This window comes from Typopeltis vanoorti, chromosome 5 (genome assembly GCF_054136105.1).
Source record: "Typopeltis vanoorti isolate ZY-2024b chromosome 5, IOZ_Tvanoo_1.0, whole genome shotgun sequence".
Classification (NCBI taxonomy): Eukaryota; Metazoa; Arthropoda; class Arachnida; order Uropygi; family Thelyphonidae; genus Typopeltis; species Typopeltis vanoorti.
In genome coordinates this window covers 165,195,084-165,209,899 of record NC_143553.1, presented here as the reverse complement: position 1 = coordinate 165,209,899, position 14,816 = coordinate 165,195,084, and the positions used below count along the sequence as shown (strand labels likewise).

At 35.5% G+C, this 14,816-nt stretch overlaps 1 protein-coding gene across 2 annotated transcripts in view; it reads right to left on the bottom strand.

The window, feature by feature from the left end:
- Nucleotides 1–14,816, bottom strand: part of LOC150107026 (uncharacterized) — a 65,900-nt gene that overhangs the window by 23,816 nt on the left and 27,268 nt on the right. For both annotated transcript variants that reach the window (XM_090392903.1, XM_090392902.1), the window contains exons 3-4: nucleotides 4,809–5,000; nucleotides 1,814–2,052 (exon numbers count right to left, since the gene is read on the bottom strand). In XM_090392903.1, coding sequence (XP_090249029.1) covers nucleotides 1,814–2,052; nucleotides 4,809–5,000 — 431 coding nt within the window. The remainder of the gene's footprint in view (nucleotides 1–1,813; nucleotides 2,053–4,808; nucleotides 5,001–14,816) is intronic.

Below are 14,816 nucleotides of genomic sequence, written 5' to 3'. Positions count from 1 at the left end.
ACTTAATTATTTATTTTCCTCTAGTGTTGCTTACACCAAGAAGCACTTATGAATAACAATCAACAACTAAGCCTATCTACACATACAAGGCAGGAAATTATAAGAAACATAGGAGATAGCTTGAAGCAATATGAAGTTGCTAGCTATTACAAGAGAAAAATGTAAACAATGCACGAAAAAGAGTAAAGGGTTGTTTTGATTGAAGTATTTCACTGCATTCCTAGAATTAGAAGAATAAATTAAGTGGGAGTCAGATGCATAAGTAATCTGATTAAGAAAGAGATTCTACAAAAAACTATTAAAAGAAGAAAGATGAGAAATTACACAAGCAGTAGAGAGCAGATAGAAGAGCAATAAGCATAAAAAGGAAAACAATATTGAGAGAGAGAGAGGCAACTAAAGAAGCCAAAGAAAATGGTTTGTTCTATCACTATTTATCACGTATATCTATTATTTATGAATCCCACTCATGAAATGTTAGGAACCTATAGTACATTAGTAGTGTGGATAGGCTAAGGGTTAAATAGTTAGTAAACCTTGCTCTCAATGCCAAACATGGAACAAATGGTAGGATGGCAACAGATACACAAGAAGTAATTGAATTAATGAGTGACTATTTTGTAAGGGTCTGTCATTTGGGTGGAAATAATCTAGTACCTCTAGTACCTTACTGATGGAGTAGTTCAAGTTTTAACAAGTAAAATCCTGAAGTAATGTCAGAGGGGAAAGATAGTAGCCATGTTGCACAAGGGTGATGTCTAAACAGATGCTGCAAGTTATATGCCATCAAAATCTCTGGAGTAGTAATTAAAATCTTCAAAATAGTTAAGAGTTCCAATTCAGGACGGGATAAACAGAAAATTAATACTCTGTCATTAGCAGCATAGTTTTGTTAAGAGAAGATCTTGTCTTAGTAATCTATAATTTTATAATCAAGTTATCTAAAGGTATGCTAGGTTGAATTGAGAAATGGATGATATTATCAAACTTTGCTAAGGCATTCAACAAAATGATCCATGGTAGATTATTGTATAAACCTATGAAACAGAATGAAAAATAAATTAGAATACTGCTCATATGCTTGTGAACGTATTTTTGGTGACAGATGAATTTCATTCATTGCTAAAGATGTTCAGTTCACAAATATCCATGCTCACAGTCGTACTTGAATCCATGACCAATCAGAAAGCTAAAGCACTATCCACTTGGCTGGCCAAGCCTGGATGAATTGACAGAGAAATAAGAATAAGATGAAGAAATAACTCATAGACACGAAGGTACTCACTGCAAATAAGAATAAATTTAGTGTTGCATTCAGACAAGCAGGACTGCAATCAGAAAAAAAACTGAAAAACAATCATCTAACCTATGGAATTTATACTCTTATCTAACCTCTAATTTATATTATTTATTTTTTTTCCACAAGAAAAAGAGTATAAATTACAGAGGTCATCCATGGCAAACTGGAGTGATAAATAATGACATATTATAAATGAGAAGATTTAAAGGAAAACAAATCTGTATATGATATAAATGCCCATCAGAGAGGCAATTTCAACAGAACCAGTGAAACAATTAAATGCACAGAAAAAGAGCAACTATGCTGGGAAAGTGAGAATCAAAACTTAAGATTTACGCATCAAGTAGCTGGATTGCTCTTGGTGACAGTCCACTATATTAAAATTTCACATTTTGTACAGATTGAACTACATACTTTCACCATGAAAATGAAAGGAGGGAGGAAATTTCCATTCTAAGAACAAGTGACATTACATATATAGCTCAAACATTGAATTTATATGTACTTACTAACCTTTACTCCTGAATCTAATAAGAGATTGACTGCTTCTACAGTAGGATAGGGAGAACTTATTATATGTAACAATGGAGTGTTTGCATATATATCTTCAACAGTAACATCCGCACCCTTATCAATAAGATACTTAATAACACGAACACTTCTTTGGGCACAAGCATAAATTAATGGAGTACAACCATTCTGGTCTATACAGTTAATGTCACTTCCAGCCTCAATCAGCAATTTTATTGCTTCTATGAATTAAAAAAATAAATGTTATTTAAAAAGTAAATATTAAATTTTCTTGACAAAATATAAAATGCACACAAGATTTCTAAATATCATTTGAATAGTTTATTTAGGTAGGAATAGAAAAGAAACAGCAAAACAAAATAGCACTGGCATTATATACAATATACTGTATCATAATGGAAGGCAAAAGAGTAGAGATTGGGAGGTTCTGGGGGGGAAAAAAAAATCTTTTAACTGTTAAGGTTTCATTCAATGGGATATTGATGGAGAAAAAAAAATTTTTTTTTCCCCCCTGATGTCACTGATCTCTGCTCTTCTGCCATCCATGCAAGTTACTTTCCTGGAAGAATAGAGTATACAACTAGATAAGGAAGTGCTGAAATAAGTTCATTCATCTGACTTCCCAGCCAAGTTCTACACAGTGATGTTTTAAAAGCATACTCTTGCACTTAAGCCTTCTATGTGGTTAAGGTATATACTGATAATGCATTCTCAATTTGGGCTCGTCAAACACTTTCTTCCTCCATCTCAACAACAACATTTTACTACCATAAATATGGTCAAGCAATGGGCTCATCTCTACTGCCTCCCATTGCAATTTATATGTGGAAAAACATCAGGAAGAAGCTATGGCATAGACAATCCTGAACATTTTGCACATTTCCTGAATAATCACAAAAAAAAAAAAAAAAACTCAAATTAGAAATAGAAAAAGACAATAAATTACTATTCCTAGATACCCTCTAGGAATAGTAATCAACAAAAACATCGCTGGTGGATTAACATTAAACATTTACAGGAAACTGATATTTATTTTCTATGTATTAACAAAATCTTAACATAAATTTTGTTTAGCTAGTTTTACATAGTGAATTACTTTCTTTCATTTTTCTCTATTTTCTCAGGGCACAAGCTGATTAACTTGACAGGAACTTTTGATATGCTTTCTTCTTTTTCTTGACTACCTCTTTAACTTCCTAAATCCACTATGGACTTCTGATTTCTCTATCCTTGCAGACAACTTCACTATACCCCTTTAGCTGAACCAATTAACATTTTTTTCAGGGTCTGGCTGCTACTGAATTTAAGAGATTTGGTTCTTGTTTTGAAATCTTTTAACCTTTCCTTGAATAATAATTGTGTATTTGAGTCTCTGAGCCTCCATAGCTCAGTTGGTATAGACAAAGCCCTTTGGTCGGAAAGACCTGGGTTCGATTCTTTTCCATGATGTGAGGAACCTTTATCTGGTCTCTTTCGACTAAAGATGAGTGAGCTGATCTTACATGGAGGTCGAGGGTTTTTTTCACCCGGAAACTCAGGTTTTTCATCCCTCAGAACAGGGCCTGTGAACATACACATCTACAGACATTGGACACTCCTGGAATAAGGATTGCTGACCTATTCCGTGGGATTTCCAGTTTTGGATGCCTGCACAGTGAAGTGTGGGTCTACGCATGAGCATAAATCAGGATTTGAGTCTCCAGTTAACCTCTGAAAGCTGCTCAACTTTGAATCTTTTTAAAACTTTTTCACACACTTCTTTTCAACATGATATTAATTTTTATCTTGCTCAAAACTAAATAGTGATCACTTCCTATTTCAAATCCTCTGTATGCTCTTGTGTCCTGAACAAGTGGGAATATAATCACTATTAACATAATCAATGAGACTATGTTATTCAACTGTTCAAGAAACACATCCACAGTTTCTTTCTTCTTATCTGCATATAGCACTGATATACTATAGGTCATGCAACTTCTTCTGTGTGGATCATATATGAGGCCACATTGCCAAATAGGATAGAAGTTCTTAAAATGGTTTATGATTTATATATGAGAGTGAGAGATAATTATATTTGTTCATATCTCTTAATTTTTAATCTTATACATTTGTTTCTCAAGATATACTTCTGTAAAATAAATTTCAAAGATAAAAACAAAACCATAGCAAATGAGTGATGGTCATAGTATCATTTATAGTATCTCAGTCTGCACGGTTAGCCTAATGGCTATGCGCTTAGCAACCATATGTCTAGGAAAGGAGTGTCCTGGGTTCAATTCCCATTGCCGATTAGGAGCTTAAGGATCTTTCTCAGACATAGCCAAGTTAGCCGGTCTTGGGCACGAACAGCAGGGTTTTTCTTCACGTAAAGCAAGCAAACTGGCCCCATGAATACACGCAGCTACAGCCATAGAATATACCGGGAGGCATAGGGCTAGTCACCTTATCCTCGGGATGGGTACGACTTATAAGAGCTTAAGATAGGCCTACTGGCCTGTTACAGAGCTAACACATTGAAGAAAGAAGAAAAAAATATATCTCATCTATCTTCCTGATACCCTCTTTTACCTTGCGGTGTCGAGGGTCCATTGATCATCAGACCTCACTCCGTTTACAGGATAAGGTGGTCAGCCTTATGCCCCGGTGTATCCTATGGCCTGTAGTGTTGAGTTCTCAAGGCCAGTTTGCCTGCTTTGCGGGATGAAAAACCCCAGAATAAACTGGGGAAAAAACCCTGCTGTCCACGCCCAAGACTGGCTAACTTGGCTATGGCTGAGGAAAATCCTTCAGCTCCTCACGTCACCGACGGGAATCGAACCTAGGACACTCCTTCCCCAGGCATATGGTTGCGAAGCGCATAGCCACTAGGCTAACCACGCAGGAAAAAAAAAAAAAAAAATATATATATATATATATATTAAAAATAGTAAAATGCAGTATATGAAACAATATATTGTAAGTTAAATTAACTACTTACCAAATGGAGAGTGTTTAACTGCAAGATGCAAAGGAGACTGTCTATGAATTTCCAGAGCTTTAACATTTGCTCGATGTTTCAACAATAACTGTGTAATTAAAGTATGACCATGCATTGCAGCAAGATGAAGAGGAGTGTACCAATAATAGTCAAACTGACTAGCACTACAACCATGGCTTAATAGAAGTTCAGCTATGAAATAAACAAATATTATGATCTAACAGAGAACTTTTTTGCAAGTAAATAACAAAAATAAACTAAAAGAGAAAGCAAAATAAAAATACTGGAGATATATTCAAATTATTATGTAATGTTACAGAGATTCCTCATCATTTCATGAGTTTTCAATCTTTAAAGTATTATTACTTTTTTTTTTTTCCTTCTGATATATACTTTCAAGAGGGGTACAGGATATGATGATAGCACTACTAAGCTACAAAAAAAAAAAAAAGTGAAGATTATATTATTTTATTTTAACAAAAGCAAATTTTAGCACCATTAAAAATACAGAAGTATTTTTAATGGTGCTAAGCAAACAGTGGTTTTTAAAAAATTGTATAGCTTTTTCTGTAATAATATGTTTGTAACAAAACTGGATATGGGTGTTGTTCTGTGGTGTTATCTTAATTTTGTTACATTAGCATTGTTACTGTTTGGTTCCTGCAGTAGTTGACATTTCAAAAAGGCACCCATAAAGAAGCACACACACACCAGCATTGCATAATGTTTCAATTTCAAGTTTTTCCTTGGATTTTTTCAGAGGACATGCTGCAGAAATTATTGCACGTATGTGACAAAAAATGAAATGTTTGAGCTCATGAAAAAGCTGAAAACAAAGAGTGAAATGGAACATACAGAGGATAAAACTGAATGGAGAAGGAGAAAGTTAGTAGAAAGAAGTAAATATCAAAGGATGATGTGGTGGCACTATATAAAAATTCAATAATTAGAAGTGTGGTGAATAACATGGTACATGAAATATTTTCCAGGCGGCATACTGAAACAAATGCATGATGCTTTGCATGGAAGGAACAAGTATAATCAGTGGTAGTTGTGAATGGTGAGAAAAGGATAGTGGAAAGGGATTTGGAAGCTGTGTTTGGAAGAGGATTCAGTGTTGTTGGGAAAGTGATTAGAGTGTTGCCCAAATATGACAAGCTGAGAAGGAAATCAGAGTTAAGAATAGCAAGATAGCAGAGTTAAGGTAAAGGATATGCAATTTTTGAATGTACTGAGTGAATGTGAAAGGAAATCAGAGAATGATTTAAAGTTCATGAATTGCATTTGAATGGATTTGATGCTGAATATTTAGAGCAAACACTGTCTAGTGTGGCTAAGGATCATTAAGAAATTGAGACATGGGCTGTAGGACAGGAAGATGATGAATACAAGGTTGAGTAAGTAATTATTGCAAGACAGAATGATGGAAGGCATGAAGGTGAGGATGAGAGAGATGAGATGAGGATGACAAAGACAAGAGTAAAGAACAGGGAAACAAGAGTGGTAAGAGTAGGGGAGATGTACTATTGTAGCCAGAGTAAGCAGGAATGATGATAATGGGATGGCCTCAAAGAGAGTGGAATTGCTGTTTATGTACTAAAGTAAGGAGTATCCGAAATAAGGGAACTGAGTCTGTGGCACTGACCAAGTCAGTAGACCCTAAGATACTTGTTACAAGTGGATGGATATAAAATTTATGGAAGGTTAGAAAGGTGAAAAGATGGGGGAGGAGCTGTTAATGACAGCAAATGAATTGTATCCACTAAGAGTGGAAATGAAAAAAAAAATAGTATATGTTAAGATTTAGTGGAATCAATTCAGGACATCTATAAAACAATAGAATTACATGAAGTTTTTACATCTATCTGCATACCAATTCCAAAGAAAAATAATGCACAAAATTGTGAGGATTAAAGAACTGTGAGCCTAATATCCCACGCATCTAAAATTATTTTAATCATTGTTAACAAAGAAATTGAAAGAGCCTTAATCAGTGAATTGAGTGAACAACAGAAGAGGAATGGGAACCATTAATGCTATCCTAGAACTAAAAATACTAATAGAAAGATCACTTGAAAGAAATGGGAACATACATATGTTTCATAAACTTTCAGAAGGCCTTCAACCAGGTAAAACATAATAAAATGTTCAATATATTAGATAAATTAGACATAGAAGATCATGTACTTAAGACTATAAAATTGATTTACACCAAACAGAAAATGCAGCTGTTTAACTCTGAGACTCCTGAAGTGAAAATAAAATGGAGTTAGACAAGGTTGTATCCTTTCACCAAATCTACTTAATACGTATAGTGAGACAGTGATGAAAAAGATTGAAAAACAAAAAATAGGAATTAGTATCAATGATATAAAATACAACAATCTTAGATATGCTGATGATACATTCTAATAGCAGAAAACAGAAACAAATTAATCAAATTACTACAGCTACTAATTGAAGAAGGAAAAAGAGTTTGGATTAGATATAAATGTAAAAAAGACCAAATTTATGAAAATCTCAAAAGAAAAACAGATCGAAGCCAGAAATATTCATAAACAATATGAAAATTGAACATAGAACAGAATACAAATATTTAGGCACCTACTTTACTGCAGATGGAAAGCAAGATAAAGAAATAAAAATAAGAACAGCCATAGCTAAGGATACCTTCTGGAAAAAATAAGATCTGCTCAGAAGTTCTGTGGATATCAAGACAAAGAAAAGAATGATAAAAACATTAGTCTGGCGAGTTTTCACATATGGAAATGAGACCTGGATATTCAATAACAGAGTAAGACGATAGTTAATGGCCTTTGAAACGTGGTACTATAGGAGAGCTCTGAAAATCTCATGGGCAGATGACGCAACAAGGATACTAACAGTTTTAGAAGGAAAAATTATGGGAAAGGGATCAAGAGATAAAAAAACAAAGGACATGGTTTGAAGATATAAAATCATGGACAGGATCACATGGCTATGCAGAAACAAAAAGGAAAGCCACCAACAGAGAGAACTGGAAGGGCATGGTGCTGCATCCTCTCACTGAGGAAGCTACATGATGATGACAAAGATTTTGAAATTAATAGAATAGCATATCTAATAGGATGTTATAAGGAATGTGGAGAGAACTGACTGTGAAATGGTTAGAAATGTAAAAGAATAGTGATCTTACTGAGAATTTTAATAATTGGAATATGGATCCAAAGAAAAAGACAGTGTACTGAAATAATCTGCTAAGTTCCTGAGATAAATCAATAGATTGTTTCCTCTCACAGAACAACTGCATTGTACACTGCCACACACAAATTGTTTCAAATCTTAAGCAGCATGTGATGGAACACACACACACACACACACACACACACACACACACACACACACACACACACACACACACACACACACACACACACAAGGTTTTAGAGTGTTGGATTCAGAGCTGTCACTAATTGGTGAGAGTGATCATGAAATACTGGGAAGTGATCAACAGGAAAAGTTGCTATCAAGAAGGGATATACATGGAATTATAAGGTGAAGCATCAACCTTAGCATCAACAGTTTCTTTTAGCTTCTCTATCCTAGTATCAACTCCCCAAGTAGTTGATGCTAAGATAGAGAAGAAATTGATAGAGCATAGGAATTAATTAGGAAGCATCTAACAAGCAACACACAACTGTATAACAAGAGTTATGTGAATAAATACAGTAGAAATGAGATGGATGAACAGTGAAATCAGGCAAGCAATGTGAGAAAAAAAAAGATGTTATGAGGTACAAGAGAGTTGGTAGGGATCAGAAGCATGAAAATATAAAACATGAGTTAAGAAGGTGACAAGTGTGGTAAATCATCAGAAACCTCAATCTAATAATAAAAAAATAAGGAGAAAAAGAGAATGTTCACAACTATGGACCAATAACTTACTTTCCCACCTCTATGAAATATTCACAAGAACCATACCAAATATAAATTAAAAAACACTATATGCACTTAGCAGGTGAAAGTAGAATTTAAGAATGAATTCTTCACAATCGATCATATTATTATTATTATTAAGAGAGACCTCCAGGGAGTCAGGGACTCATCAAGGGAGGCCACATACAAAAAACATGAACTATCACATTTATTCTTGAATTCATTCACAATGCTTGCACTCACAACATTCAATGGCAATTCATTCCAATCATGCACCACCCAATGAGAGAAAAATCTAGCTCTTGCTGTCTGAGACTTACAAATTCCATCAACTGAAATCCTGTATGATCCTTTCAGAAATTTATAAGTCTCAATCATATCACTCCTCTTTCTCCCGTTTGCTAGTGTCTGCAGTCTACAAATTCTCAATCTGTCTTCATAACCAGTATTCCACAATTCTGATATCATTTTAAAATACTCTCTCCACTATATCAGAATCACAACAGAAACCAGGAGACCAGACTTGCACACAATAATCCAAGTGAGGCATTATCAAGGCCTTGTAAACAAGCAAAATGACATCCTTATATTTACATGTGAACGTTAGTTTCAAAAGGTAATTTCCTTTTGATAACTTCCTATCTACTAACACTCCAAGACCCACAGCCGCATCAGTTTCTTCTAGCATAGTCCCATCAATATAATACGACATTTTACATTTACTGACATTGAATTGCCATCCATTTTCCATTGCCCACAATTCCAGCCTCTTCAAATTATTCTGCAAGCACTGCATATCAGCAGCAAATAGCTGTATGTCGCATGTCAAATCCTTCCCAATATCATTAATGTACAGATTGAATAACAGTGGACCAAGCACTGATCCTTGTGGTACACACCACTGGTTACCTTAAATCTTGCAGACTCACATTCCCCCATATACCACTTTTTGATATCTGTTAGTCAGCCCTCCTGTTATCCATGCTAATATTCTTTAACCGAAACCCATATCCTACAATTTATGTAACAGTCTATCATGCTGTATTAGTCAAAAGCCTTAGCAAAATCCAAAAGTATCATGGTGTATCTGTTCCTCCTGTCTGGTTCAATAACATTGTTATTGAATGTGAGCAAACTGCTAAAACATTACCTTCCCTTAGTAAACCCATGTTCTTTATTGCAAAGTAGAGATTCACTATCAACCCATTTCTGAATGCAGGGCCCTAACCAATTTTTCCAAAATCTTCACCACCACTCCTGAGATACTAATTGGCCGATAGTTGGATACATCGGTCTTTGCACCACCCTTGTGCAATGGAATTACCATACATTCCTGCCATTCCTGCAGAATCTTCCCTGTTCTGAGACTCATACTAAACATCCTGGTCAAAGGAATGGCCAGTTCAGCTGAACACTCTTTTAGCACACGTGCTGATATTCCATCAGTCCTTATTGCTGAATTCTTATTACCTCGGCCTCACACACCTGTGTTTCTTCATCTAGTGAAAAGGTAACAGTCAGCTCAATGTTGCATACACTAGGTTGATAGCCTTTAACAAAATGGGCACTCATTAACTGAACAACCTCTTTTGCTAAAACATGCCATCTATTACACTCATGCCATCTGCATTCAGAAGAGTTATATTCATTCTTTCTTTTACTTACAACATATTGATAGAATTTTTGTGGATTGCCTTTCACATGCAGAGGTAGTTTCTTTTCATTCTCAGACTTTGCTTTCTGTACAACAGTTGTGACTAATCTAGCCTGCTGCTTATAATTTTCATAACAGATTCATCCTTATGCACACAGTATTCCTTTTCTTACGAATCGCTTGCTTAATAAGATTACATATCCATTTGACTCTTACCCTATTTATTCTTCGAACTCTCAGGACACACTCTGATATCGCATCATTTAAGTATTGTTTAAATGCTTCCCATGCACTGTCAATATTCTTCCCATTCATCAACCAATCCCATTCAAGTGAACTTAATATATTCCTCAGTTGGTCATAATTTCCTGCTGTAGTTAGCATGTAATTTCTGAATGGAACATTCATAAACATAATCACTTCCCAAGTGAGTACTACATGATCACTGTCACTAACCAGAGGCAGAATAGTTACGTCTTTAACTTAAACTCCCTCTGACACTATAATCATATCTAGCACTCTTTGACCTCGAGTTCCTTCTGTCACATGCTGCTTGAGGAAGTTGTCAGGCAACAGCTCAATAAATGCATTTTCATTCTTTTCATGAGATTCTATTGCTACCAAATTAATATTTAGATAATTAAAGTCTCACATTATGATTACTCTTTTCACTCTCATCTTTTCTATTTGGTAATGCACTTCTTCATCACTAACAACTGATCCATCAGGTCTGTAACAACACCCCACTATGTAATTGATCTTGTTAGATTCCACCTCACACCAGATGGCTTCAAACTTGCTGCCATATGAAATACTATGATTGTAGTAATAGTAGTACTACAATGAATAAAAAAGTGCGTCTTATATGCCGGCAAATACGGTAATTGAAACTTGCAGTTGAAAAGTCCTCAAAGTGTTTTGCATCCTATGGGTAAACCTTGATTCTTTCAACCAAAGGGTACTGTTGATACAATCTGAGCTATGGAGGTGCATTAGAAATATAATGAATTTTGCAATTGAAATCCCTTTCTTGCAATGCTAGCATTTGACTTGCAGGCAGTAAATGTCTGTTTTTGACTGCAAGTTGCCGGTATCACAGGTTTTCCCCTGCTTCCCACTGACGGAACAATCCTGTCTAGTAGTGAAACCTCAAAAAAATGAACTAAATAAAAATGCAATTGTAATCCCTTCAGAAAGCATGTCTTTTATTAATTGTTATGATTTTGCATTTAAAATAAAAGTTAGATATATTCATGTCCAGCTCTTATTTTAAAATCACCTATCCACCAGAGTTTTCATTCTACACTCCCTCAATCTTTCTCATAACCAACATTCCACAGTTCTGAAATTGTCTTGGTTATTTGTCTGTGGATCCTCTCAAGTGTTTCCACCTCACAATGCAAACTAGGTAACCAAATTTGAGCCTAATAGTACATATGTGATTGCATTATGCAGTGGCATCACTACTTCCTTATTCATATTCATCAGTTGTACTCCTTATTATAGCAGCAGCACAATATACAGTCATTGCAATGTGTCCAGTGTCAACCATCATCCTCATATTCCAAGTCTCATTCACTTCTTGAAATGCATTTCCATCACTACAGTTTCACAGCCATATATCTGCACTCCAAAGTGTGTCGCCTTCATTTATTATTAAAAACTAAAGCCCACTCATTTGTCCAAGCTAAAAGTCTGCTCAAATCATTCCTGAAAGGAAAACATCAGAAATACTCTTTATAATTCTCCTCGACTTTACATCATTAGCAGACAATTGAAAATCCCATTTGGTCTGCATGAAATATCATTAACAAATGATGTTTCATGCAAATATTATCATCATCATCAAATTCCTGCCATGTACAGTCAAGGGGTGTACAGGATATGATAGTACTGCACGAAAAATTTACATCAATAAATGCAAATATTATTATTATTATTATTCGTGACACCTCCAAGGAGTCCAAAGACTCATCGCAGGAGGACACCTACTGTACAACTCTCCATCTCCACTACTACACAGAACCTCTACTACCAATCACCTGCATCAACACCATCTACTGCCCACATCCACCACCACTAGTATTTTTTGGCTGCAAATTGTGTGTGTTCTGAAGGGCCGATTTGTCTGTATGCAGGATGAAAAACCCGAGTTTCCAGGAATAAAAACCCTGCTACCTCCGTATGAAATTGGCTAATTCACCTTCAATTGAAAAAGTCCATATAAAGATTCCTCCCATCATGACGAGAATCGAATTTAGGCCTTTTCCAATCGAAGGGCGCAACGTACCGTCGTTCTTCCAATTGCACTACGGAAGAGCTTAATATAACAAATGTTATTGCTGGATTGGTTAGCATATCCATTCTCCAATCAACAGGTTGTGGATTTGAATCCAACCATGGGCATGGATGTTTGTGATTGTCTTTAAAGACGAGAAGTGAATCGCATTACCCATTGTGAGACCACCACTCTGCTTATTGGAGTCCTGAAAGTAGCTTGAAAAAGTTCCATGTTTGGCAACTAGAGCAGAGTTTCTGGACTAGGTAAAAAATAAATAAAACAAACAAATATATAAAATTAATTTTTAAAAATGGAAAAAAAAATTCATACATCATGTATGGTATGAATGTACTATAGGTTCACAGCAATAATATTTCACAGGTGAGAGCCACATAAACAAGTTATGTTAAACAGCAGGATCCCAAGAAAAGAACTCTGAGGCATGCCACTGGTCACCTTTCCTTTTTTGAGACACTGTTCCCACATACTTGCAAGCTGGTTTCATTCAGAGAGTCAGTCTCCTATCCATCTAACCTGTTTATCCAGACTCATCTTTCTTAGCATGTACACCAACGTATTATGTTTTAATTTATTCAAATGCCTCTGAAAAATCCAAGAATATCACCGTTTAAGAATCTCCCTTATCCAACACATTTATTGCCTTAAATAAAATGCGTACAGATTGCTAAAACAATATCTATCCTTCACAAATCCTGTTGATCATTGAGAATGCTGTGTCTATCATCCAGTCCTATATGCCATTCCTGACAAGCTTTCTCCATACACAGATTGGTCTGATAATTAGAAACTTTGTCCTAGAACTGTGTTTGTGGGGTGGTGCTATTTTACTTTCTTTTCATTTTTAGGAATCTTTCTCTGCAAGATGCATAAATAACCAGGTCAGGGGCATAGATAACTCTTGTACATTCCTTAAAAATATGTAATAATATGTCATCCATTCTCACAGCTTGACATATCTCTCCCAATCAGTACTTATTAACATCAGGCCCAAACAAAACTTGATATTTTTTGTGCGACTCTCACACACAATAAGCATGAAGTTTTATCTCTTTTTTGTATCTTTATTTCTTACATAATTCAGAAATCCTACTCTAGATACCAAATGTGGAATGTTTTCAAGCCACTTCAGGCCTCCATTATGTGTAGTTGTGATCTCACACTAGATGAAGTTCATCTCCCGCCTAAAGACAGTCACAAACATCCTTGCCCACTGTGGATCTGAAAACACAGCCTGTAGGTTGGAGGGGATCAACTGAACTATTCAGCCAACCAGGCTACTCTGATTTCTCTAATTCTTTCACTTCTGATTCCTTTGAAATTACAAGGAATAACTAGGAAAAATTCTTGACAAAGTTAACGAGATCAATAAGAACAGAGGACTTCAACTCAATCCTAGCAAGACAAAGATTATGATTATCAAAGGAAATATAGACAAGGAAGCTGCTGAGAAACAAGTGCATCTTAATGGAAAAAGAACTGAGAAACTCGGCAAGTTTGAGTACCTGGGCTTCATTAGTAATGAGAAGAATTGCTGTTCAGAAGATATCAGAAGATTAGGAATGGTCAAAACAACAGTTAGAGACTTGTCTAAAATCTGGAAGAATGGATCACGCGAACAAAGTTGAGGATTTTGGATAAATTCCAACAGCGACTTATGGAGATGAGATTTAGAACTTAAAGAAGTCTGATAAGAAAAGAACAGCTACTTTTTGAGATGTGGTGTTACAGAAGGTGTTGAGGATATCCTACACTGAAAGACAAACAAATGGATGGGTGCCAGAAAGGATCAGTAAACTTTAAAGCCCCTTAAGAATACTGACAGAAGAAAGTTGAAATATTTTGAACATGTTGAAAAGATGGAAGTAGGACTTCTCAAAACAGTAATAAAGGTAAAGTTCCTGGAAAAAGAAGAAGGGGTAGACTGTCAATGAGATGGACGGATGGTGTCTGGAGTGACTGATCTTCAGAAAAAAGCCTCCAGAAAAGCATACAAGAGGACCACATGGTGAGGACTGGTGTCACACATCACCGAGCATCTCACTAACCATAAGGCATCTGTTGATGTCCAATTAACAGATGGAATAGATTCAAGGTACTAAACCAACAAGATTTCATGACACAGAACAAATACTAAATA